At 43.2% G+C, this 27,247-nt stretch overlaps 1 protein-coding gene and 1 long non-coding RNA gene across 3 annotated transcripts in view; one reads left to right on the top strand and one right to left on the bottom strand.

Annotated features, from left to right (window-relative positions):
- Positions 1 to 11,034, bottom strand: part of LRP6 (LDL receptor related protein 6) — a 120,634-nt gene extending 109,600 nt beyond the window's left edge. For both annotated transcript variants that reach the window (XM_051770758.1, XM_051770759.1), the window contains exon 1: positions 10,854 to 11,034. In XM_051770758.1, coding sequence (XP_051626718.1) covers positions 10,854 to 10,908 — 55 coding nt within the window. In that variant the 5' untranslated portion in view covers positions 10,909 to 11,034. The remainder of the gene's footprint in view (positions 1 to 10,853) is intronic.
- Positions 11,035 to 11,420: 386 nt separating this feature from the next.
- LOC127462289 (uncharacterized) lies at positions 11,421 to 26,040 on the top strand. Its single transcript, XR_007900396.1, has 3 exons — positions 11,421 to 11,806; positions 24,851 to 24,994; positions 25,769 to 26,040. It is a non-coding gene; the product is annotated as an uncharacterized LOC127462289 (long non-coding RNA).
- The last annotated feature ends 1,207 nt before the right edge of the window (positions 26,041 to 27,247 follow it).

Raw genomic sequence — 27,247 nt, 5'->3', positions numbered from 1 at the left:
ATGCAGGGACTTAAACCAGCAGAAGACTACTGAGCTGAACTCTCCCCACCACCTGCCAAAAAGCAGTTTTTAGCCAGCCATTGTCCAGAACCAGTTCAGAACAAAAATCAAATACATATAAGCAATAGCACACCAGGGAAAGGAAAGACTGCATCAGCTTTGATTAATTAGTTGAACCAATTGTTTGTGAACCTCCAGTTAAGGAGCAGGACTCATCAGACTAGAGGTGGCCACCATAAGTTGTGGCAAGCTGTCACAGAATCCCAGCGTGGCCCAGGTCACATTGTGGAAATCACCAAGCGATCACTGACATTGAGGAATGAAATATCCATGCAGTAGTCCACTGGCAAGAAACACATGGATTGTCATACCGGAAGATGTCATTGAGCTGGGAAGAGGGTACTCAGCTCTTTGGACTATCCTATTCTGTCACTCTTGCAGTGTGCCCATATCCAAAAATTTTCCAGCTCCAGTTGGCAGAGAGAAATGTGCCGGGAGAAATCTTGTTCAGACTCCTGCTCTGCCCCTTCCTTTTTAGATCTTGCTGAAGAACTCTGAGCATCTGAAGGTGAATTAGTACTGCCAAGCACACTGTCATGAGGATGGCAAACATGGAGAAAAGGGGAGGCACAGTGATGAAATGTACCAAGCAAATACATGCTGACCTGGATGAGGCACAGGAAGGAAGAAGGATTCCAGATGCCTTGACAGAGTACTGTACACCCACATTCAGCCCACAAGAGAAGGAAAAGCAGAGAAATAGGCATATACAACCAGCAAAGAACATTAATTGCAACTCCTTAAAACCATTCAAAATACAAAATTCCCTGTATTGTAATATGATAACCATCCCCAAGATGTCCCACAGAGAACCAAGGCAAGAACATAATGAAAAATCTCTGGACTGACACACGGATTCTGGAACTGTCAGTTGTGAGGACTCTTCCCTCATTCTCCGGGTTTCAAATTTCTTCATCATTGCTCATGCTTGTAAGGAATTCTGTGTATTTGTTACCCATGAGTGTTTGAGCTTTGCTGCTCAGTTTAGAGAAGCAAGAATTACCAGGTTGAGATAGCGCTGGCAATAAAGCCTGGGAGAGTCATATCAAATACGAAGAGAGGTAATTTGAAAATTAAAATAAACTTTCCCCAAAAGTAGGGAGCCAGCCTCAAGAAACTTACACAGAGATGGTTTGTATTTTCAACCAAACAACAAAATCACCAGGAAGCACGTACAAGTTTTCAGTACAGCAAGCAACAGGCCAGGATTTTGCACCAAGTTCTCCATCACAGCACTTCCCCAATTTATTCCACACAATACACAATTCCATACTTTTTTTCTAATAAAACTAATGAATTGATTTACCAGTGGCCCCCATTCCACTTTCACTACAAAAGAGAGCACTGTTCTCTCTGAACCTCCTTGTTCTCACAAATATACTTGCAGGACACAGAAACTAACCAGGCATTTAGTAAACAAGCCTGAGGAAGCCCAAATTTGTCAGAAAGGACCTTTTCTCCTCTTTTCAGCTAAACTTAAGTATATTCTCCATGCTAAAGACACCCAAGAGCTATTCAGATGGTAACTCAAAAGGTCATAAGAACAGTCACACTTGCCAGTGAATGAGATGAGTAACCATATCAAGTGCAAAAGCAAAGACACCAAGCAGCAGCAACAACAGTATCTGGATTCTGCACCAAGTTTTGCTGTTAGTTTTGCAGGTCTTTGGCAAGATCATAGCTATAGAGACCAAGACATACTGCAGGACTAGTTGGCACAAAAGCAGTAAGTCATCCTTTAGCCTGCTGAATACAGGAAAAGAGATAGAAGGATGGGGCAAGAGAAGAAAAAAAATAAAATGGACTACAAGGAAGGATAGAAATACCAGGTCCAGGCATAAAAAGCCAACAGTCCTGTCAGATTACAGCAAAAGTACACATGACTGAAGCACACCATGAAGTTCTGGCCTATCACAAGCAAATAACTTTCTGAATGGAAGGCATCACCTGCCAAATCATCCTGCTGGCAACAGAGCCTTACAGCAGGATTACCACAGCACGTGTCTTCTCAGTGTCAGGTAGCACACTCACATCACTTTCGTCCACCTTTCTGTAACACTGACTTCTCCTCTATCCCCACTGCACTCTTGTGAGGATAAAACAGCACTTTAGAGGCTGACATTTTCCTAACTTTATATGCTGAATCTATCTTGCTGACAACAGGATGAGCAGAGAGCTATGCTCCCTGCAGCTGCATTGCCATATAAAACTACCACCTTCTTCCATTACCCTCCTGTTTACAAAGTAGCAACAAAATAAAGGTGATCTGGCACTTTCCAGGGCCAGCAGCAGACTCTGGAAAGCAGGAAAGCTCCTTAGGGATATATAATCAAGTAATACCATGATACACATTAATGTCTGCAGAACTTCAACATTTATACTTCCCATTTCCTCAAGTCTCCTCCTAATCTTCCTTCAACACTCTTCCAGTTTCTCAAACAGTTGTCAGAATAACACCCTGCAGATGAAGTCATACCAGTTCCACACACATTGGCAATACTTCCCTAGTTCTACTGGTCGATGTTTAAATCGACACAATCTGTTTAATGAAAAAGTTAGCAAGCATCTTTGCTCATGCAGAAAAAGAAAAACTGTTTAGCTATATCGTACCAATTAGAGTCCTACATTTGAATAGAGATGATATTTTGCAAACTAAACTTGCAAGCACTATGATGACAGATAAGATGACCAGATCACACTGAAACAAAACACCACCTTCTGGCATCATCATTTCCTACAGCGCTTTTAACAGTAAAGAAACAAGCCAAAAGCCTCTATCATATTCCTCAGGAAGCTGTTGGAAGTGACTGTGCAGTGTCCCTCCGGTGAATTAGAGCACTGAGACACAACACTGAAGCTGTGACTGTGGTAGCCCATTTCCCAAAGCCTAGAAAGGCTAAAGGCTGCAAGATGTACCTTGTACATCCTGGCAAGCTCAGATGGGAATGCTCCAAAGTTTGTTGCTATTCTGGAACAATTGCAGTTTCAGCAGTTCCAGCCTGAACAACACACGTTTGGGGGTGCACATCCAGTCAAAAATGGCCTGGGAGTGTTTACTCACATTTGCTGCTACCAGCTCACTCACCTCCACAGCTGGAGGACCCCAGTTATATTGGTAGCATGTGGGAACAGTCCCAACCAAGGGGTCTCACCTCCCGATAATAGTTCCACGTGGGCCAAAATACCCACACCCTGAACAGCAGCACACTGGTTTACCTTCAAACAAATAGGGCCTTTCTCCACACTGACAAGCTCATACTCATAGGCACTGAGCTACTCTTAGATGACTTTTTCAACAATTTATCCAAAATGGCATGCCAGTCTAAAAGAGGCTTAAAAAACATTTCTTGAAGTCTGTCAGTTCATCTCGCCAGGTCAAACCAAATAACCAAATCAAACAAAATAACTCATTTTTTTCTGTTTTGTGGTTGGGTTTTTGTGTTTGTTTAGATTTTTGAAGCACTATCAGGAAATTGCGGTCAAGCTTGAACACAGAATGTAGCACAAAAAAACCCAACTGGAGGACAGAATGACCCATAGAATGGAAAAAGTTGCCAGGACTGGTGAGTACATCACAAAAGTAAATGACCACCTTCATGTGGGACATAATAGCGGGACCGATTTGAGGTATGGGGAGGGAGGAGCAGCAGCACGGCCTGGAAGACTTATCACATTCATCTACAGTTCTTCAACAACCAACCCTGTGGTTTTATCAGCTCTATCAGCTGCAGTGATCAAATGCAATTGTTTCTTTGTGGCAGACTTTGCAGCTAATGCTTGGCAAACAGCATCTCTGTCCGTTCATCCACCATAACAAGAATCCAGAACAGAAAAAGCCACATCTACTACAATGCCCATACAAGTTCACAGATTTGTGCTTCTCCTGTTCTTCAAGACAAGGTAGAATCAACAATTTTGCAAAAATATGAAGAACTTGCACTGAACTAGAAGATAGTACTGTAAGAAAATTAAAGGAAAATCAGAGTGCAAGTTTAAAAGAACTTCCCAAAAGAAAGAAACTTCCCCTTTCCCAAAAGAAAAATGTTCTCAAACCAAAATTACACTTCGAACATTCAAATTCTTAAAACTACTAAGTTTACCATAGATTAATACAATAAGTAACAACTCCAGTTCAAATGAACAGCTAGGGACTGGTTTTAATGGGTAAGGAAAGATGTGCACATACCTCAATAATTTAATCTTGTCTTTTCCTTTTTGAATAGGGCTAATTTCTGGTAATCCAAAAGAAAACCAAAAACCCATAAACACAAACCCATTCAACTTTGAATTATCTTACTTACTAATTTTACTATTACCTACATGCTAAAGGGTAACTGTTGAGCCTCAGTTAAGTTTCTGAGTTATTAGACCATCATTGCATTTTCTGAATGGACATAATAAGAGTCACTACAATGTTTACAAATTCCTACTCTTTTATTATTCTTAATACTCCTTCTCTATTAATCCATGTGGAGACAAGACCATTCTTGGATTTCCAAAGTGTTAATATTTTAATTAACACTAACACTTTGACTATAAGCAACAGTTTTATTCCCTGCTTTGACAGAACAACTAAAGGAACAAAGTTTGAAATTCTATGACACCTTATATTTCTGTTACCTTCCACATACCCTTAATCTTCAGAATTCCAGCAAAAACATCAGCCACTTTCTAGAAGCCTGAATTCTCTGACAATGGACAGAGGAAAATCCTTACTATTGAGGAGTTGTGGAGGCATAAACAGTTTAAAAAACACAGCAAAGTACACACAAACTACATTCTTCCTCTGGGAATATACTAGGAAGGGAGGGGAGGGGAGTAGTAAGGAGAAGAATATAAAGGAGAACATCACAGTTCGGTATCATAGAGAAGGAAAACAACTTTTGATTAAGCAAAATTATATAGCTTGTTGATTAAAATTTTGTCTCAAATATGATTACTTTTCAAATCTGACATCAAGAGCCCACACATGGCCCTCATAAACAGAATTAAAACTATAATCACATTTTTGCCACACTGATTATATCACAAGGGAGTAATTCTATTTAGGTAATGTGATCCTGTAACAAGATACTAAAAAATCTGCATGAATGTTGCCATTTTCCCATGTCTGTTTATACTAAAAACATTTCCTTATTGTTCTACCCGTATAAATAATGAAGCTCGAAAAGCATTCAATCTTTTAAACTGATATGCTTCTTTCTCCAAATAGTTTACAGCATTTTGCAAAGGAAACAAAGTATTACTAACTAAACCATTGCTTCTTTTAACCTAGACTTTGACTGGTTAATTTCTTAAAAGTATATTAAGAATAAGGTATTACAAAAAAAAGGTACTAACAGTATTCTCATTCTATTCATAGACTGGTATGTTACCATTTCAAAACTGGTAGGGAACAGTGCCAATTACATTGAAATTGAAACGTCTGTAGCAAGATAATCATAAGGAGAAAAATAAAATCATCCTATATTCATAATCCTTTCACAGGACAAAAAAACCAACAAACTCATTTCTACTTGAAAATACAAGCACTGTGTTCTGACTAGGTTTGTCCATGAGGAGCAAATAGCAAGCCTGTTCGTATTGTGAATCTCCTGACATAAATATTTATAAACCACAAGAATATCTAGAGAGTTTAATGAAGCCTCTCTACCTCAGCTTGCCTGCCAAATATATAAATTGGAAAAGATTATTCAATATTTAGGGTGTCAATGCCCAGCATTTTTGTACAATCTATTAAAGACCTAAAACTTTCCCCTTCTAAGCCTGGGACAGTTAACACAGAAGAATGACACAGCATCTTCATTTAGAACACTGTGTATTCTGTAACTCTGCAAGTAGCATATACTCTGAAACCACACGTGATGTGTAAGTTGAAAAACTAAAGGTTATAAGGAGAGAATGTATTTCTTTCATTGAACAGCAATTACACTTTAGGAGAATCATCATTACAAAGAATTACAGAAGTGCAATAACTCACTCACTGTGCACCTCAAGTGCACACACCAATCTTTGGTGAGCCACAGCAATTAGGTTCAAGGGCTCACTTTTAAGTTAGTAATGCCAACTATAAATGTGAACAGACCATCCCTGAAGTCTTCAAGGCAGTTGCATCCCCCCCATATCTTTCTAAGCAACTCAAATCACTTACTGGTAAAAGTCCATCTGGGGGAAAATCCATGTCAACATAACACTGCCTCATTGACAACAACCACTCTCAAAGTACAAATGACTCCCACGTGCCACCATGCCACCAAAGAAGTGGGTGGCAGTTTACCACCCGAATCTCTCAAGTGACTGGGTTGAAATGTGAGGGCTCCCCAGCAGGAGAACTGGAAGAGGAGCTGAGCACAGCCCCAGACACGGCTGAGCCACCAGCTCAGCCAGAAGCAGGAGCATGCAAAAAAGCTTTAATTACAACTACATTTCTGGTGCCACTCAACAATAACACATACCCCTCCCTAGAGTACAAGGAACAGGACTCTTTTGAAGAAACCACCGGCAAAGCAACCCAAGTATTTAACATTTCATGGGAAATTAATGAGGTTAAATATGCTGGGGACAAAGAATATAGCATTTAAGTCTGCGTGCTGGCTGCCAGAGATGAATGGTGATAGATCAGAAACTGAGACCTGTTTCTCCCTGTTTTCTTCTCCTAGCCCACCCTCTCAGAAGGAAGAAAAAATATCTTTGCTCTACTCAATTTGAACTAAAGTAAATTCCATATCATGTGCACTGCAGCAAATATTTTTAATGCTGGTATTTATGAGATGCGACATCATTATAAAAGTGGATTACACATGTCCAAAGGAATCAGATTTCTCCAGCCTCCAAACACAGAGTTTAAAAGGGTCTTGTATGCCCTATCCTCACCTCTCTTCCTGAAAACAAAAAAAAGCAAAAAAAACCAAAAACCCTTTCTACATGTTCTGCAGCTTCTAGCCAAATTCCTTACCTAGAACTCAGGAAATGCTGATTGTATCAAGTCACTAGGGAAAGGAAATACAAATACAGTTCATGCCACCCTAACCATTACTGCTGTCAAGCAAGAACAAAGCTTTCCACCTGATTATCTTCATATAACTCATACTGAGGGATCCTTCACCTGCATACACCTCTGACCAGATACAGAGTTTCACCCTATACCCAGAACTTCCCTATATCTTCAGTGCACCTTGCCAAAAAATGCTACTTCACCTTACCTCCAAGACATAGCAAAAAATGCCATCAAACTGTCTAAGTCCTAATTTTTCAGTTTTAAATACAAGCTACAGCAATCTGATAAGTATCAGATAATATCACATGCAATTGCAAGAACTATTAAAGTAATGGTGGATTTTGTAACACATTAGATCACATAAATCTCAGACTGTTTTATGAAGAGATAAAAGAGGAAAATGCATTGGAAATCACGGCAGACAAAGGCACACTGATTTCTGAGGCATCATATAATGAAGAAACATGACTAGAAAATAGCTAATTCAAGCTGGGGTGAAAAAATAGACCACTTCAGTATTGTACAGTCCAAGGTGAAGAGACCCTTCACCTGAAGGCACAAACCACATTGGAAACACCACACTTCATCTCTAACCTGAGTGCTTCAGAAGTAAAAACCTACTCCTTGTTCCCTTCTCTGACTTCTGGTAGAAAAATACGTGCACGCAACACCAGTTACAGCTTAGCAAGTCCTGAACATTAAGCTCTTCTAAAAACATGTAAATGAATCTACCTAAAAAAAAATGCAAAAAAGCAACAATCTGTTTATGAAAACCAAGAAACAACAGATTAAAACCAATTAAAATAATAACAATATTAAAACGATAATAATGGATTAATACAAACCCTCTTCGGAATGCTAAGAGGGAAGTGTAGTTTTAAAATGCCCATTAGCAAAGAGGCATTTTCATTTCTTCACTAACTGACCTTAAGCACAGAGGTCTGCAATATTCAGTAGATCTGCACAAACATCATTTATAAGATTCCTATTCAAACAAGAGTTTTATGCACTGTCTGCATGATCAGGGTTTAAAACCAAAACAAAACCGCAATTGCATGCTGACTGGAGAGCTATTTCAGGCAAGCCATGAATACTGGTGGAGGAATAATTCTCTATGACTATTTAAAAAGTCAAACCCTCAGTTTCGCAATTACTTGTAGCACCCTGACAGATGCGATACCTCTGCTTTTGCCTCTTTGCAGCTGTCAATTATCTAACAGTTACCGAGCTGATTGGTTTCACAGCTGTCCTGAAGAACACCTCCAAGCTGCCACGAAACAGCTCCACAGCTCCTCAACGTACCTCAGGGAGCAGCTTCAAGCACCGTTGATGGTCAGGGAGGTGGAAGCCCAATCCCCCAAATCAAACCAGGGGCCAAGAGGGGGGAACAGAGACCAGTGACCTCTTTCTTCCATCAGCCATAACACTGAAAAAAAAAAAAAAACAAAAAACCAACCCCAAACCACAGAACCTCCACAGCAAGCTGTCAGGACATGTCTCTTAGAATCTTAGCCCTGAAAACATCAGCAGGATCTGGTTTATCACAGTCCTCGGATGATTTGACAGAGAGGTGCCTTGCCCTGTGCATGAGTTTCTAGCCAGTAATAGTCTCATACTTCTTCAAGTCCTTATATATTTCCAGGGTACCAATTTTACTCCTTACCAGATAGCTAAACAAATCTACCATAGTTCCCTCAGAGCACTGACCACAGTTCAGTTGTGTAAACCTCCATCCATTTGCTTTTTTTACAAGAACAGGGAGGCTAGTTCTGGAAGCAGAGAAGATGCTGTAATCCACAAACACACACTATTACATTTTCTGAGTTTCTGTCTCCAGCGCTGTTGGCTTGGCATCCTCCACAGCACTGAATTCACAAACCAAACAGTGAACTTCATAACTTCACCTCTACTTTCATGTACAGGCTTATTCATACTCATGCTGGCATTGCCTCTGCCTCATTAAGGAACTGCTGACACCTCTTCTGAACTCAACACATCTCATTTGAACCAATTCTACTTGCATAGATGCTGTTTATTAGGGAGGATGTATGCATTAAAATTTGATTTTTGTTTCTTCACGGTTCAGCTGTTCCTGCTGTTTATCTCTATCTAAAGTAACAATTAGCCAGTAGGAAAATTACTATCGTGTCACAAACAGAAGATTATGACTTCAGGTAGGTGATCAGACAGCGGGGAACCATGAACACAGAAGAAACAAAAATGCCGTTTGGATACAAATGTCCTTGGCAATAGAGATGAGAGACAAGAAAATAAATGACAGTCATATAATTTATAAACTGAATGCTTCTTCAAAGTGTCCTATTAAGCATCAAGTATACATAAATTTGCAAAGGCACACGTCACTGTGTTAAGATTTGAAGAAATTAAAGGAACAATATTATGTGACATCACATACAACAGCTATTTCTGTGCTGTCATTTGAACTAAGTTGACCATTAAAGACAAACACGGTATGTTAAGAACAGGCATGATTGTTACTTATTAAACTAATCAGGAAACCGTTTCTCCCTATACTCCAGACTCAACTTAACTTTCGAAAATTGGGGTTTAACTGCTACAACAGAAGTACGAAATGTTACACGTACCATTTAAATAAGTGCATTTGTATCTCTGCAAACAGGATACAATATGGCAAACAGATGCACAGGGTGGAAAAAAAGGCCATGGAAGAGACGAAAATCTTTGTTTTTCAGAGTACTGAGCAACTGGAGACAGAGCAGTTACTTCAACCTACACCACCTAGCCTGAGTTAGTCTAATCTTAATCGAAACACTCTAGCACGAATGAATTTTCTAAATGAAAGTGTCGTTGATAAATTGTTAGCAATCAACTTCTTCCCCATCTAGTATGAAAAAAATAAACAGCAAAATGATGCATGCAAACACCACAGACCATTTCTTCCCAGAAATACTGAACCCAGAGAAATAGCTACAGTAGTTAGATTTACAGCATTAAAACAAAAAATATAATAATCCTGTTTTCTTTCAGATTGTGCCCTGCAAGACGAGAAATTTTGTTGGAGCTGGGAAGCGGAATCAAAATTCTCGGCTACTTTAAATGACATCCCCTAGTAAGGCACTCGACTGCTGATTTAAAGCTGTATGAAGATCCGTGGTGGTTCATCCGTGAAACACAAACTTCTCTGAAGTCCCAGCGCAGAGCCAGCCCAGCTGAGAGGAGCATTCATTCCTCCTCTCGCTCACTTCGCTGCGAGGAGAGTGTCGGCGAAGCACCAATTCCCGGGCACTTTCCAGCCTCCCCACGTCGAACAGGCGAGGCTCTGCGCTACTCCCGCACCCGGCAGGATCGATACTCGGGGGGAAAACGAGAGAAGCCTGGTAATGGGAACAGCGGTACCAGCCTGACACAGGCGTGGCCGAGCTATGCCCCAGAGCCGCTGGAGCCCACAGACTGCTGGGGGGTGCGGAGAGATGGGGGACGTACGCTACTTTGGGGGGCTCTTTTCTTCAAAAAGAAACAAACAAAAAAAACCCAACCAAAACAAACTTGAAAACAACAATAGGGCGGCTCGGGAGGTGCCCGGCGGCCGCTTGTAGGGCGGGCAGCTCCCGGCTCGGCTGGGTATAAGTTGCTCCCAAAGCGGGGAGAAGGCGGCGGCCAGGAGGGAGGGAGAGAGCGCTATCCCCGCGCCGGGCCCCGCGCCCCGCCAGCAGCCAGGCCTCGCCGCTCCCCTCCCGCACGCCCAAACATGGCCCCTCGCCACCAACCCGGCAACTTTCTCCCTGCCCCTCCCGCCGCCGCCCGCCCCGCTCACCTCTCATTAAGGAACAAAAACTGCAGGCGAGTAGGCTGCGCAGGACGGGCCCCATCTTCCCTCCCTCCTCGCTCTCACCGGCGGGGAGGCGGCGGCGAGGAGCAGCACCTCCGCTGCCAATTCATGCTTCCAGGCGGGCGGGGGAGGCGGCGGGAAAAGGGGGGCGGGAGGCGGGGAAGGGCGGCCGCGGAGATTCCCCCTCGCCCGTCCCTAGCAGGCCCCTCGCCCCGGCGCGCCGCCGCGGGAGCGGGCGCTGCCCTCCATGCCGGCCGCGGCCGCGTCTCACCGCCAGCGCCGCACTCCTTCCCCCATTCACCCTCCGCCAGGCGCGCACAGGCGCAGGGATACAGTCCTCCTCCTCCTCCTTCTCCTCCTCCTCCCGCGCCGTGCCCGGCCGGCGCCCGGCGCAGCGCCCGCCCCCTGGCACCGCTCCCGTCGGCCAGGGACGGCGCAGAGAGGCGAGGGCGCGGAGCCTCTCTTACACGGGCGGGATCACGCACACGTCCGGAAGCTCCGCAGCCGAGAAGAGCCCGGCGGGGACCGCAGCCCGACGGGGCTCCGCCCGGGAGGGAGGGTGATTGGGGCTGCGGCACCCCCCGAGCACAGGGACACGGACAGGAACGGGGCGAGGCGGAGGCCGCCGTTGCATTCCAGTGGGACTACTTTGCTTCCCCTCGCTCCCTCCGCTGTCTGCGAGGCGGAGGAACACTGGCGCGTGAGGCCGGGACTACTTTGTGCCCAGAGCTGCGGCGGCGCTGGAGCGGCGGCACAAAGAGTGCTGGGCCGGGAAGGGGCCGGAGCGGCCGGGAGAGGGGGGGAAGCAGTGTGGAAAAATGAAGTTATGGCTAGTACCCCCTGCGTGTAGACCGAAGAGCAGTGATCTTGGCCTTTCCCGAAGCAGAGGCAGCAGGCGTCCCTTATCAGCAGGAATTGGCTGCTTGGCTGATGTAATGGTGCGTGATTTATTTCCCAGCACTTTTGTGGGTGCTTTGGGTTATCGCCTCCTTGTTAAACAACTAAATGTGGTAAGATGGGTTTGTGCTGCTTAGAGCAGTAGTTACAAAGAATATGAGTAGTTAATGTTTATGCTGTGTTTAAACATAACTTAGTCTTTTTCCCTCTTGCATTCAAGTAAACATACCCTTCTCTTTTTGAAGAAGCTAAAAAGTTCAGATTTGGTAATACACTCTCAATTTCAAAAAAACTTCCCTCCTTATCTTCTTTGTTTGTTCCTAGTAGATAATACAAAATGCAGCTTGTTTTCCTCTAGATTAGAAAATCTATTTCATTATTTCAACAAGGAACATTAAGTCTAAATGTCTACGTCACAGTCTCCCTCCCTCACAGAGTGTGACAGCTGGTGAGTAGAATAATGATATGAAGCAGAAGAACTTACAGCAAAATCTGAAATATTTACATTCCAAAGTTGGTATTATTTTCTGGATTATTAGAAATTTATAGAAACACTTAAGTTTTAATTTCATATCTGTTCAACATATATATTCATAGCTTTTCTTGTTATTACAATAGGAGATAACATCTGGGCCAGTTTAAAGGCCTGGGCATTGTAGACTAATTCTAAGAACAGGTTCCTGGTGTCATGTGATATCAGACTCTCAACTTTTACTATGTAAAAACAAAAACAAACAACCAAAACCTCATAATTTTTTATAAAAATAAGTATATTTCAAATGCAACTCAACAGCAAGACCTGCCCAAAGCTAGGTCGACATTACAAAATGTTGTCCTTGACTGCTGGATGAAAGTGCCTCCTCTGTTACTATGCTGTCAGCTGGGAGGATTAGCAAACTCAAGCAAGATCCACATGGATAGGAGAGGGGAAGGGCTTTCCATACAGAAATGTACCCTGGACAGTAGATAACCTGTGTCCAACCCTTGTTGATTTTGCAGGAGTGGGCAAAAGGAGCACACTTTTTAATTTATTTTCACTGTTAATTGGAATCAGAGAAGAAAAGAGGTTTTTGGTGGTTTGGGGTTTTTTTTCTTGTGCTGTTTCCTTGTACTTCTTCCATACTCATAATGTTGCACAATCTGTCATCAAGCTCTTGAGAAGTATGGCAGACCTGTAATGAATTCTTTGTATCTTAATGGCACAGTGCACAGCTGAGGAAAACCTCAAGCCTGAACTCTGCATCACAAAACACATTTCTCTACATGCCAATCCCTCTCTTATCTTATCTGTTTCTGCTGGAAACACTCTGGTGTCTTGACTGTCTCTTGGGAGCCTGATCCCCTGTCTTGTTGCTCTGACTCTTAAAGACATCTTCCCTGCTGTCCAGGCTGACTGGTTTTATTGTTAGCTTTTGAGCACTGTATGCTGTCACCCCTCACACTGGTGCATTTTGCCATTTTTCAATAATTTGAACTCTTTCCTGCTTGGATTTCATCTAAGCCAGTTAATGATTATTGGCTTGTCTTAGTTTAGCAAGACGCAAATATCCGTTAAGGAGGGAGGGCCAGAAAAGAAGAGCCAACCTCCTCCCTCTACATTATTACAACTTTGAAGTTAAGAGGCTTCAGGCGAAAGGTGTGAAAAAGGAAAATAACAGCTCTTTATTAACAAACCCGAACAAACAACAATGGTGCACCCAAAACTTTCAAAAAAACCAAAGTCGTAATTTCCCAGGTGGGGGAGTCCCCGTGGCAAATCAGGGGGGGCCGAGGGCAGGCTGTCCCCGGTGGCTCAACAACTGCTCACAGCCCCATGAGCCAACAATGAAAGGGCTTTTTCCCGCCGGTCCCAGGGCTGCGATGCGGTCCTCGGGTCGGGTCAGGCAGCCCCTGCGGGAAGATGCTCTGATAATGTAGCCCCACAGCCTGGGGCAGAACACCTCGCTCCGAGACGGTCGAGGGGCTCTCCCAATCATTCTTCCACAACGGTGCCAGGCGGGGAAGAAAAAAAAAATTCTCCTCAGGGAAAAGTGGGAGGCGGCCAAAACTGAAGGTGGCTGCGGTCGGTGGACAGCAAGTCCTGCAGACAAAAGGGTGGTGATGCCTGGTTTTCAAAAAAAGCCTCTCCCACTCCCATGCCGCTCTGCTCGCAACCCCACTCCTTCCCCCTTCCCGCCTCCCCCCACCCCAGAAAAAACAGATGAAGGGGGGAAAGGGGGGGGCTTTCAATTAGGTACACACTGTCCAGTAATTGATATTGCGAAAAAATTCCAACGTCTGTTTTCAAACCTATAACAGGCTTCATCTCCCTCAGCCTAGCCCCCTTTCCCCACAGCCTGCCAAGATACAATCCTCCTTTCTCTATTCTAGCCCAAATATCATAAAATATCACAGAATGGGTTTGCTTGGAAGGGACCTTAAAGATCATCTTGTTCCAACCACTCTGCCATGGGCAGGCACACCTTTCACTAGATCAGGTTGCTCCAAGCCCCGTGACCTGGCCATCCAGGTCACGAATCATCTCCTGGATGGGGGTCACAGAGTCCCGGTTGGTGCAGGATTGCTGACGATGCTCTGCTGCAGTAGCGATCGGTACCTGTTGCTCAACGACTCTCAGCAGTCCCACAGCAGAAGGGTCCTCTGAGAGACCAGGCAAGGTATTCAGCTGTCCAATTTCCTGTCTCCAAGCAGATAGCCCAACAGCCCAACAATGCCCTTTTGGGTCCTTGAAATACCCTCTCCTTAGGTAATCTGTGCCAAGGATGCATGGGGCCTCTGGGCCACTCACAATGGGATGTCTTTGCCATTTGTTCCTGGTCAGGCTCACTTCAGCTTCCAGTAGAATCAGCTGTTGGGATCCCCGTTATCCCAGAAAAAGAGGTGGGTTCTGCCCCTGCATATCTCAATGGCATAAGGGTACATTGTGCTCTGGTGTCAACTAAAGCCTTATACTTTTGTGGGTCTGATGTGCCATGGGATCCACACAGTCCAATAGATCCAATTGTCCCTTTACCTGGCTGGAGACAGGGCCCCTTTAGTCCTGGTCATAGCACTTGTTGCTCACTTCTTTTAAATATGACCTGGAGGTCCCTTCAAGAGGATCTGAAGTAACGTGAGCTCTCCTATTCTGTCTGAGGACTTGCCCACTGGAAACCAAAGCAGCATTTACCCTTGAAGAATTTCCTGCAGTGGTTGTTCTTCCTCTCAACTGCTGGGGCAGAGGTGGGTTTCCCATCCCACTTCCTCTTGTTCTCTCTGTGTCATGCAGGCAAAGCCACAGGTTATCTTGTGGTGTGTACCCTCTCTCTCGAGCAGGCTTGTTCCCAATAGCAGAGGCTGTGGTCCATCCTGACAGGGCGTGGGACATTTCCCCCTGAAGCACTGCTTGTTCTCCTTCTTTTGTTGACATCAGTGCCAATGAGCTGGCATACAATGATGGTGTGCTCTGTACAAACTTCCACCACGTGGATTGTGTACACTGGACCTCATCTGGATCTCCAGAGTTGGTTATTTGAATCCCTCTAGATTACCTCCAGCACAGCTAATTCTCTCAGGAACGATATCTTTCTCCATGGCATTCCACCTGCTTGGGCACACTACTAGGTCATCCTTGAGAGAATACCTTTACCTTGCGCTTGACAGGAGTTGCCTTCAGAGGCTGAGTGTTTCTGTCCTCTTCCCAATGCCCACATCCCAGGACAGGGATTCCAGTCACTTGGCTTCACTACCATCTAGTTCCATATTGTGGGCCATGATACCTGAGCACTGGAGCAGCCAGGTCACCAGAGGCTCACCTGAGTGGCAGCTGAAATCCTTTTGCGTATCCCGCAGCTCCCCCAGGGACAGGGATTGGGTGATTATCTCTGGCTCTGCCTGTTCCTCCCGTTCTGAGGGCCCTACTTCCTCTTCAGCAAACTGATTTTGTCTTGGATTTCTTCTTTTATACAGGGGCAACTGCTACTGGCACAGTTGTTCAGCTGCAGTTGGAGTGGCCACGGAGCCTGTGGCAGACACAGGTTAGGTACCACATCCACGTGAACAGACTAAGCAACACCATGACCAGCGGTTCTGTACTTAATACAACAGATGCTTAGATAAATTTGTTTCCAACCTGCTCTGGGCAGATCTGTTGTTATCTCAACCCTTGGAGCCTCACATGGGGTGCCAAATAAGGCTGTTATGTTTTAGGAATGGTGCTCCCCAATTTAGTGCTCCCACTGAGACTCTCCAAACCACACTGCTGCTCATTTGCTCCCCTCGTCCCCTTCCCCTCCCCTCTGCAGCAGGGTTGGAGAAAAGAATTGGAGGCACGAAAGGTAAAGATCATGGGTTCTTGAGATAAGAACAATTTACTGTGGACAGTAATGAGATAAGAAAACCAGCGGTAACAGCAACAATAATAATGACAGAGGGTACAAGAAAAGAAAGGTTATTGCTCACCGTGAAACCCCCCGACAATAGGCAATACCCAACTGCTCCCTCCACCACGCTCCCCCCACAGCTGCCTCTGGCTTGGAAGCAGGGCCACTGCTGTCCCCAGCTCACTTAGTTGACTGGAAGGAACCCAGTCTCCTAGGAAGAGACTCCCTTCCCCCACCCCAGACCTTATAGAATAACCTCCAAGTCCTGGCCATGCCCCCTTCTGGCTACTGCAAAAATTAACTCTATCCTGGATTGGAACCAAGACAGTCACCCCTCAGCTTTCAGCCTTCTCTTTTCCAGGGTGAACAATCCCAATATAGGAGAGGTGCTCCATCTCTTTAATCATCTTGGTGGCCTCCTCTGGACTCGCTTCAACAGGCTGATGTCCTTCCTGTGCTGGGGACCCCAGAGCTGGAGGCAGCACTGCAGGTGAGGTCTCACATGAGCAGATGTCTTAGTTCAACAAGATTACAACTTGGAAATTAAAGAGACTTCAGGTGGAAGTGTGAAAAAGGAAAAAGAAACAGCTTTTTATTAACAAAATCTGAATAAACAACAAATGGTGCAACCAAAAACTTTCAGAAGAAACAAAACAAAGTCCCAAATCCCCAGGTGTGGGGGGGGAAGGGGGGGGGAGAGAAACCCGCGGCAACCCGGGGAGGGGGTGGGGGAAAGGCAGGACTGTTCCGGCAGTTCAAAAGCTGCTCGCAGCCAGAAATGGAGTCCCTTTTTTCCCACAGGCAGTAGCAGAATACCTCGCTCTGAGATGGGTCGGTCTCTCTCTCTCGGTCGTTCTCCGCGAGGTGTCCCGTGGGGAAAAAACTTCCTCTCAGGAAACGAGAAAGAGGCGGCCAAAACCCGGGCTCCCGCTCTGTCCGGTCCCGGACCAAAACCCAAAACCCACCGAACAAAGGACTCCCCCAGCTGTCCCTGCGGTCACCGCGCTTTCCCACGAGACCTCCCCCTCTCCCTGCTCCTGCCCCGCTCCGCCCCCACCCCCATCCCGGAGAAACAGACGGGGAAGGACGGGGAAGTGTGGGGGGGGGGGCGACATTGGGAAAAAATTCCATCATCTCTTTTCAAGCCTATGACAGCAGAGCAGAGGGGTAGAATCCCCCCCTCCCCTGCTGCCCACGCTGCTTTGGGTGCAGCCCAGGACACGGGGGGTTTCTGGGTGCCAGCGAACACAGCCAGGGCAGGTCCAGCCTCTCACCCACCAGCACCCCTAAGTCTTTCTCCCCAGGGCTGCCCTCGATCTGTTCATCCTCACCTTGGATTGATACCAGGGGTTGCCCTAACCCAGGTGCAGCACCAGCACTTGGTCTTGTTGAACCTCATGAGATTCCCATGGACCCACCTCTTGAGCTTGTCCAGGACCCTCTAGATTGTCCTGTCCTTCACGAGTGTCAGCTTCACCACTCAGCATGGTGTCATCTGCAAATCTGCTGAGGGTGCATTCGATCCCTTCATTTCTGTCATTAATGAAGATGTTAAATAACACTGGTCCCAGTATGGACCCCTGAGGGTCACCACTTGTCACTAATGTCCATCAGGTCTTTAAGGCGTTGACCACTACCCTCTGGAAAAGTAGCCTTTTTCCAATCCTTTTGCCATCAATGCTTAGGGTTCAAGACCAAGCCTATCTCCTAAGAGTGTGTCCGCTTTAGTTCTAATTCATACATGTAGAATTAACTCCACGGCAGAGGCTTTTACAAAGTAAAATAGGAGGCAAGATTACTGCACAAAGAAAAGCCTTCAACAGGCATGGCTTCTCTGCTCCTTTATTTGAGCTTAAAGTCATAGTAAATGGCAGTGGAGAGGGACTGTTTCTTTTATTTTAGTAAATATTTTAGTAAAACTGCAACCTTGTTGGTTGCAGTTATTTTCATTCACCTTAGAAAGAGAAACCTTGGTTTGCTTGCTCAAATCTGGTTGAGGCTAAGAAACCTGCACAGCTTTACCCTTACCTTTGAACTTAGGTGGCAGCTCAATGAAACAGGAGCTTTCGTAGGATTATTTTTATACTCCAGTAAGTTCCCTGGTTTAGTTGGTAGCTCGGCTTCACGAGTTGTGTCAGTCCACAAGACAGCAAGGGACAGCATCTGGAGCTCATGAAACTGGCAGCGAGTGCCAAAGTCACTCTATGTTTGAACTGTGCCCCAAGTTCAAGTGGAGTCAATGGGATCTTTTGTAGATCCAGAACCAAAGTCCCTAATGAGGAAAAGCTTTTAAAAGAAGATGACTGCTCAACAAATGAGTTTGTAGCTGCCCACATCACAGAGGCCACTATCATAATTAGCTTTCTCACTGAATGTTTCAATGAGAATTAATGCACATAGTGTGGTGAAATCCTGGTCCCTCTGAAGGCAATGGTAAAGTTCTCACTGAATTCAAAAGGGCCAAGGTTTTATACTGAAACTTGAGCTAAAGTCCGCTCTTGCCCCCAGTAGGAAGGAGCACAGGAACTTGGGAAATGGGATGTAATGCTGCAATGATTTCACCAGTGATGCCTGTTACAACCATTTCACAGATGAAATAGGACACCCTGACTTGTCACATCATCTTACCCTGTTGTCATATAGTTTATATTTATAAAGAAAAATATTTCATCAAACTTTTCCCCCAAACAAGCTCAGTTTTACTAAATGTGATAGATATGCCTGATGCAGTTTCTCCTATTCCAAGAGTGAATGTGTTTACCATGGTGTTCCTTCTTCAATGAATAGAGAATCAGACCATAGAATCATAAAACAGTTTGGGTTGGAAGGGAGCTTAAAGATCATCCAGTTCCAACCGCTCTGCCATGGACAGGGACACTTTCCATTAGATCAGATTGCTCAGCCCCATCCAACCTGGCCTTGAACACTGTTTGGAATGGGGCATCCACAACTTCTTTGAGCAACCTTTTCCAGTGCCTCACCACCCTTACAGTAAAGAATTTCTTCCTAATATCTAACCTATATCTGCCCTCTTTCAGTTGGAAGCCACTACCCCTTGTCCTATCACTACATGCCCTTGTAAAAAGCCCCTTTTGGTGTAAGCCCCCTTTAGGCACTGGAAGTCTTTTCTAAGGTCTTCCTGGAGCCTTCTCTTCTCCAGGCTGCACAACCCCAACCCTCTCAGCCTGTGTTCATAGCAGAGGTGCTCCAGCCCTCAGATCATCTTTGTGGCTCACTTCTGGACTCTCTGCAGCAAGTCCACATCCTTCCTGTGTTAGGGCCCCAGAGCAGGATGGAGGACTCCAGGTGCAGTCTCATGAAAGTGGACAGAGGAGCATAATCACCTCCTTTGACAATCATCTTTTCCTTTTTGAAGTTCAGTGTCAAGCAGACATACTTTTCCCCTTGCTTTTCCTCCCATACTTTATGAACTGCATCTTTTTTCCCAGGATAAAGGTGGCTTACAAGCAAATTTCCTTAGACTGATAATCATGTTTCTAGTTCAGCAATTTTCTCCAGGCCACAAGACCTTACTTGCTTTTGCAGTTACTCTCAGAAGGGCTCCCCACAGTCAGTCAAACCACAGCAAATCTAGCACTTCCACTAATTCTGGGGCAATTTTCTCATCAAATATCCTATCCAATCTCTCTTTTTTATTGCATACAGAGTTGCCTTTTGTCCTTACATTTCCGTACTATTTTATTCTCCCCCCATCCCCCCCCTTAATACTCATTCTTTCTTTCCCGTATCCTCTACCAGAAGAGGTTGCCTGGTGCCCAGGGTGAGAACTGCATTTCTTTGTGGCTAAAAAAAAAAATCACAATGGAAAGTTCACAGATGAGAAGATGCTCGATTTCATCAGCCCATAAAGGCAAGCTAGTCCAACAGAAATCCAGTGATAGCCCCACAGGGAAATATGAAATAAGATGACCTGGAAGGCTTGGGCATTTTCTTTATGCCTTTGGAGAAGTGTCTGGACTCCTGCTGATGGTTCATTCAAAGTCAGGCTGTCTACCTACTACCTCTTTTCTCTTCTACCATCTCCCAGGGAGTTGAAAACAGGACTGCTTGAGGATACGCTTGTTCAGTGGTCATGGTTTTCAGCATGAACCAGGCAGGATTGTGATTTTAATTTGGCACTGCCCACCAGACCACAAGGCAAGTCCAAAACTTTCCTTATGAATATTTAGCCATAGCTACATTTCAAAGTCATGTTATAAAAATGTCATTTGAGAAAGTTACTGTTCTAAAATTTGTAAAGTGTTTTAATGCTATGTTGTAACAGCAAAAACATCCTTTTAAAAGAGCTCACATTTCAGGCTGACATACACCAAAACACTTTTTGTTTTAGCTTGCTCAGCTTTTCAAAACCAGTCAGCATCTGGGCTCTATTAACCGTAATGTGCTTGCCTTTTAAGCAAAAACAATTTAAGAATATTTCCTTTTCAAACCCCTTTAAAACCCCTTCAGCATTTTGCAATATGCATAATATTTAACAATTCTGCATTGCACTGCAGCCTTTGAAGTTTAAAAATTAGTTACTGGTAAAGCATTGCACGATTTCTTGCACTCTTTTAGTCACAGGGATTAGTGACTAGAATTTATGCCTATGGTCAAGAAAGGTAAGTCACTGTGTCACAATAATTAGCAAGCTTTTCTACAACAATTTTCAACCTTTATGTGATGCACACAGTGTAACACACTATCTCTGTGTAGGAAAGCTCATTTGCCACTCACAATAGCCACTCTTGGGCTACAGTACTGTACCATATGGCAAGCAAAGAGCCTCATCCCTCTTCAGTTCAAACTTTGTAAAGAAGAGTCATATTTATATTTCTTATTTATATTTCATATTTATAGTCATACTCATATTATATTTGTGTTTATATCTTTATTTTTATATTGATATAAAAATTAGTCTTCAGTTCACCAAAGACACTAAGCACCTCAAGAATATGGCTATGGATCATTAACCATGATACTCTTCATGGGTGTTGTTTTTATGAGCTGTTAGTCAAATTCTCACAATACACTAGAAAAGCAAGCTGAGTTCCTCAGGTCAGAAAAGATTGCCCTCCAATGGTTACTCTTTAGGTTTAATGTCTGTGATATTTTATGAAGTACTCCTCTTTTAAGCGATTTGTAAAGTAAGGCCACACAAATGGAAGATGTTGGAACAATTAATTATTTCAAGGAACACCCAAATCTTTTTTATCCTCTTAATTGATTTATAGGTAGTTATTAAAAATAAAGATGGAGGCATATTCTTGGTAACATTTTCATTTAACTACCATTACCCTTTGGTTTGGAGTAACTACCATTACTCCAAGGTTTATCAGAGAAAAAGCAATGCCCCCGACAATTCAGAACTATTACTCATACTCTATTTGACAAATTTTATATTTCACTATGAGAAACATGTTTTAAGGTCTGAAAAAGTAGCAAGAAGGACATAGTCTCCGGTTTATTTAAGAATTATAAAAGTTGTTGTGAATGCCCTAGAGCTCAATACCACTCTTTCATGAGTAAACTTCAAGGACAAAATTCTTACCTTTAAAAAAAAAAATCTTTAAATCATCTAATCCCAATGTAGGTAATAGTTTTAATTACTCTTTGCTCACTTTGGAACTAATGAAATCAAGAATATTAACAGTCTGTCATTTTTTACCAGGCCTTGCCATAACTTAGTTAGTGAATTTCTGGTTTACTAAAAACATGGTGATCTTTGCACAAAAGCTGTAGGTCTGTTCTTTGAATAATTTCCTTACAGTGTAGACTTCGATAAAGACTCTTCCAGTGCAGCTGGCAACTAAATGTAGGGTAAGTGAAAAAGGAAAACTCAGACAAACCCAGACCCAGTTCTCAAATATATTTATTAAAATAGTAGTGCCTGCTATAAAGATATTATTGAAAGATCATAATATTCCATTTTGGAATAATTAGATTATATTTTCTCCTCTCAAGAAAAAAATAGTGATTAGAGTGAGGTTATCCAATCCATTTCTCATCCTTCCTTTTTCTACCCCCTCCCCAGTCAAGCCCACAAAGACTATATTTGGTCACATGGATCTTCGAGTAAAAGACAGGGAATTGTCTGAATAGCCCTGACTCATAAAGCTCCTTCCAATGCCTTTTTCAGTGTCAGAGCTTTGTACTTAATGCAACTTCTACTAATTTTTTTCCTTATTACAATTGTGAAAAGTCTAATACCTTTACAACAATCTGAAAAGAGCTTACACAGAACAAAACACCCATTTATTCTTGGCATATTAAGAAATCTTTTCTTTGAACAATACATTTAAAATGCTATTTTCCCCAAATGCTTTTTTTCTTTTAAGATAAGCAAAGCTCTAAGTGTTGAAAGAAACTATGATTTAGAGTCCCTACTAAACTGTCTTTATCTCAACCCATGGTTTTTCTCACTTTTACTCTTGCAATTCTCTCTCCAGTCCCACAAGTGGAGCAGTGAGGGAATGGCTGAGCCGAGCTGAGTTGTCAGTTTTGGCTCTGTTAAACTTGCTGGAGTGTAATAGGGCAGAAGATACTTTGTAAATATTTCTGTTTTCTTGCATTTTCCCTGAAAAGAGCTGGTTTTTAACTCTCTTGATTGCTCGTCTTTGGATCCAGCAGCGCCAGCAGCTGAACCAGACACATGTCATCAAATGCTGACTGTGGATCTTTTCCTTGCCGTGGGGAGGGCCTGAAACACCAGCTTGTCCCTGTCTGCGTTGGCAGGACAGGACTCCTTGTTGGTGTTTCTCTCACCAATAAGGGGGGGGGGGGGGGCTAAAGAAAAGAAAAGAAGATAAAAAAAGAAATGGGAAGAAACGTTAAAGCAAGAAGACAGCCAAGTTATACCTGCACTTCCAAAAAAAAAAAAAAAATCCATCTATATTATCTAAAAAGCATGACCCGTCTTTTTAGATGTGGCAGTCAGTGCAATTATCAGGGAATGTATGACTTCAGTCTGGATTGTTACTAGATACAGCACTAAATGGTGATGCAATTAGGACAGCTAGAGCTACTTTTTTCAGGATGTGCTATTTCAGCACCCCTTTGCTTTGCAGGGCCCTTTGCAAAGAGGAAAGAATGGTCTTTAAATACTCTGGCTACTGCTTCATTTTCAAGTGGGATTCAAAACACAGGTTTAGCTGATATATTAAAGATGGTTTGAAGCTGTTCCTTCTGACAGATGGTCTTTTTCCCAACAGCCCTCTGGAGAGGGGGCACTCTGGCAAGGCAGTTTGTCTCTAGCCTCACTCTGCCTGCTGATCCATCAGATCTTCATCTGGACACATCACACACAGCTGGCATCAAAATGCTGAGATTCTTTAACTCTGTTGAACAGTCTGGCAGGTTTCTGCATTCATTGCACCAGTTTTGCAGAACAATTAATTGCCAAGCATGTACTAAAGGACGTTGGAATGGGCTGCCCAGGGAAGTGGTGGATTCTCCGTCCCTGGAGGTTTTTAAGAAGAGACTGGATGTGGCATCAGTGCCATGGTCTGGTAACCGCAGTGGTAGTGGATCAAGGGTTGGACTTGATGATCTCAGAGGTCCCTTCCAACCCAGCTGATTCTATGATTCTATGATTGTTTTTCATAGTTTCCTTAATTTAAAAGAAAAAAAAGTTCCTTTGCTGCTGAATAACCTCATCAGTAACGCCATCTGACCACCATTTCCAGGTGTTTTCAGCTGTGCCCATTGCATGGCCATTGCAGGGGCAGCCTCTGGGCCTCCTGGGCATGGGGACTTCCTCAGGGCCAGCACCCCAAAGGCTGCCTTCTGAGCAGCAGCCCTTGCTTTAGAACAGCAGCAGGCCTTCCTTTACATGAGGAATGAAGATGAGTCTGGAGCACAAGGTCCTGTGAGGGAGCTGAGGGAGCTGGGAGTGCTCAGCCTGGAGAAAAGGAGTTCCAGGCGGGACCTTCTTGCTCTTTACAACTACCTGAAAGGCAGCTGTAGACAGTTGGATGTTGGTCTCTTCTCCCAGGTAACAAGCAATAGGACAAAAGGAAATGTCTTTGAGTAGTGCCAGGGAGAAGTTTAAATTGGACATTAACAAAAATTTCTTCACAGAAAGGGTTGCCAAGAATTGAAACAGGCTGCCCATGAAAGTGGTTAAGTCAACATACCTGGAGGTATTTAAAAAACCTGTGGATGTGGTGCTTAGGGACATGGTTTAGAGGTGAACATGGGAGTGTTAGATTGAAGGTTAGGCTTGATGAACTTAAAGGTTTTTTCCAACCTAAATGATTCTAGGATTCCTAATGTGTGCATATCTCTAGACATCTGTTATTCATAGAAAACCAGGAATATTAAATATCATAGTTAGCTTTTTCCAGCAGTTTTGTTCGCACTTGTAGAGTTAGTTCCTGACTTTCTAATCAACAACTACAGAGCTCTGTTAAGCAAAGAGGCTACTGTGGCTGTAGGATTTGGTCAAGAAGATGAGAGAGGGAGAGAAAAAAACACAAAAACGAATGCCAGACATACAAATGTACCACAACAGGTTGTCAAAAATACTCAACCACAGTGTGCAGACTGGACAGGTTGACCCCTTAAAAGCATTCTTGGTCTCTAGAAGTAGTAACACACACAATGTTCAGGGGAAAATGTTTTTTCTGTGTTTCAACCAGACCTGGGTAGAGTAACTGTAAATGGCATATATCAATGGCAGGTGAGATGTGGCTAAGCACTTCTTTCCCTTTCTCCTCTTGGCAGAGAGAATGCAAGAATTCACACAGCAAGCAGAGAATAGGGAGAAGGGCTGAGGCACTTTTAAGCTACTTTTGTAATTTTGAGCTTTTCCAGAATTGGAGGTGGACCTTGTATAAATCAAGAGTGGTGGAGATAACTGTATTACAGGTCAGTTCCTTTTTATTGACATTAAAGAGGAAAATAAAGGTCATCTTATACAAAAGGAATAGGGAAAATATTATTTTCATATTACAAATTTGTGAAATTGTGCATTTAATCTATATTCAGACTATTTCCAGTATGAAATTTGAAATGAAAATATACATGCTTGATCTTCCTCCTGCATATAACTCTTTTATCAACTCATCGAAAAGTTTAATAGGTCTCTTTACTTGCAGATAAATAAAAGTAGATGTAAAGGGGAAACAGCAATGAAGCTCAACTCCTTGTAATGGAAGTGCCATCTAGATAAAATACCATGGCCAAGCCTTCCAAGTTTTCAGAAGCACATAAAAAGGGAAACTTTAAATGTTTGTTCTGATTGTTACAACATCATACAACTCCTACGCAACATGGATGAGATAGTCTAAACCAATCTGGCAATACCCCTTTAATATTGAAAAATTCTGCATTAATTATGCAATTAATTCTGCAATTAAGTATGCATGAATTCTGCCATAATGCTACTTGCTTAAAGGGAAGATGCCCAGATGACTTTATGCCTTAAAGATATCTGAGGACATATCCTTAAGGAAAGAACTCCACTAAGTACAACAGAGGAAATCAGCTGACACCAGTCACTGCAAGTGATCTTTTACCCTTTTCCATATATTTGCTGCATTGTATAACTGAGTTGCTTATTTATCACTGAAGAGAACCACAGACAAAATGTATACTATTTTTAACCACTTGCTGCCTATTTATGCTTGCTATCTTTGCCAGGTTTTTGCCAGCAAAGAGAGCAGTCTGTCTTTCTACACAAGCTGAAAGAACAGTTGAAAGACTACATTTATAACCCTCCAGATTTAAAAACAGTTAACCCCAGAGTTCCACAGTATCTTTTATCCGAAACTTTTAAATAATATTCTGTAAGCCACTGATTTATGAATTAACTGATCTGTATCACATGAAGGATTGGAGATGTTTAAAAATAAACCTGTCCTCTGCTGGAATGGAATAATCTCTATTTCTCCTCATTAGAATATTGCTGCAAATGTTTCCTCCTATAGATAGCACAGCAACAGCTCAACAGTGGATGGTAGCAGTAGGACAGTTCAAGGCAAAAGCAGCACAACTTCTAGCTAGAGCTGCATGAAAAATTTAGGTGGGCAGAAAGTAACTATCAAATTGGAAATTCTTCAAGACAAGGGAATTATACTTAATCTCCATGAAGATTAACAAGGAATCTTTCCTGTGCTCACACACCTGAGACTTCAGGCAATACTAAGATCACCATCCACAGCTTGCCATGCTTCGGTGGAGCAAAGGGCACACTAGTATCTGACAGGGCAAGAGGAAATAGCCTCAAGTTGCACTAGGGCAGGTTTAGATTGGATATTCAAAAAAATTTCTTCACTGAAAGGGTTATCAAGCACTGGAACAGAATGCCCATGGAAGTGGTGGAATCACTGGCCCTGGAAGTGTTCAAAACATGTGCAGATATGGCACTTGGAGACATGATTTAGCAGTGGAACCAGCAGTGTTAGGTTAACAGCTGGACTTGGTGATCTTAGAGGTGTTTTCCAACCTTAATGATTCTCTGATTCTGATTCACAGTCAACTCTTTTTCTCACAATGGATGCCCCATGGAGAAAATTTCTCTTTCAAAAAGATACCCAGTCTATCACTTCTGAGAGATCCTTCAGACTTGCATCATTATGACTGTAGGCCAGAGCAGAAGTGAACATGGAAAACAAAATCACTCTCTTCCAATGCTGACAGATAGTTTATGCTGAATCAAAGAACTGATGTAACTTTTAACCTCTATTGAATCTTTGATAAAATAAAATAACATTAATAGTAATTATGAAAAATTGGCTCTGGAGTAGTGTTCCATGTACAGCTGCTCATCAGAAAAAGGAGCCAGATGAATGTCACTGTATGTTAGGAACATGATTCCTAGTAAACAAAAGGCAATATAAAGTAAAGAGGCAAGTGTTCAAGAAGTGTTTGGACAATGCTCTTAAACACATATTTTATTGTTAAGCTTGCCCTGTGTGGAGTAAACATTCGGAATCAATGATCCTTGTGAGTCCCTTTCAGTTCAGGATACTCTGTGATTCTACAGTCCCAGGAATGTGAGAAACACCAGTTCACAAGCAGCAACTGTCATACACATCTGATGTCTTCAAATTTAGTTTCATTCATATATGAGTTATTGAAATGTGAAATGTTAAAACAGTTAGCAAAAAATCTAACACC

The sequence above is a fragment of the Manacus candei genome, unplaced genomic scaffold, assembly GCF_025592945.1.
Source record: "Manacus candei isolate 608988 ecotype Guabito, Panama unplaced genomic scaffold, ASM2559294v1 h1tg000124l, whole genome shotgun sequence".
Taxonomy (NCBI): domain Eukaryota; kingdom Metazoa; phylum Chordata; class Aves; order Passeriformes; family Pipridae; genus Manacus; species Manacus candei.
Note: the sequence above shows the minus strand (reverse complement) of the source record. Positions and strands in the feature narration are given on the sequence as shown.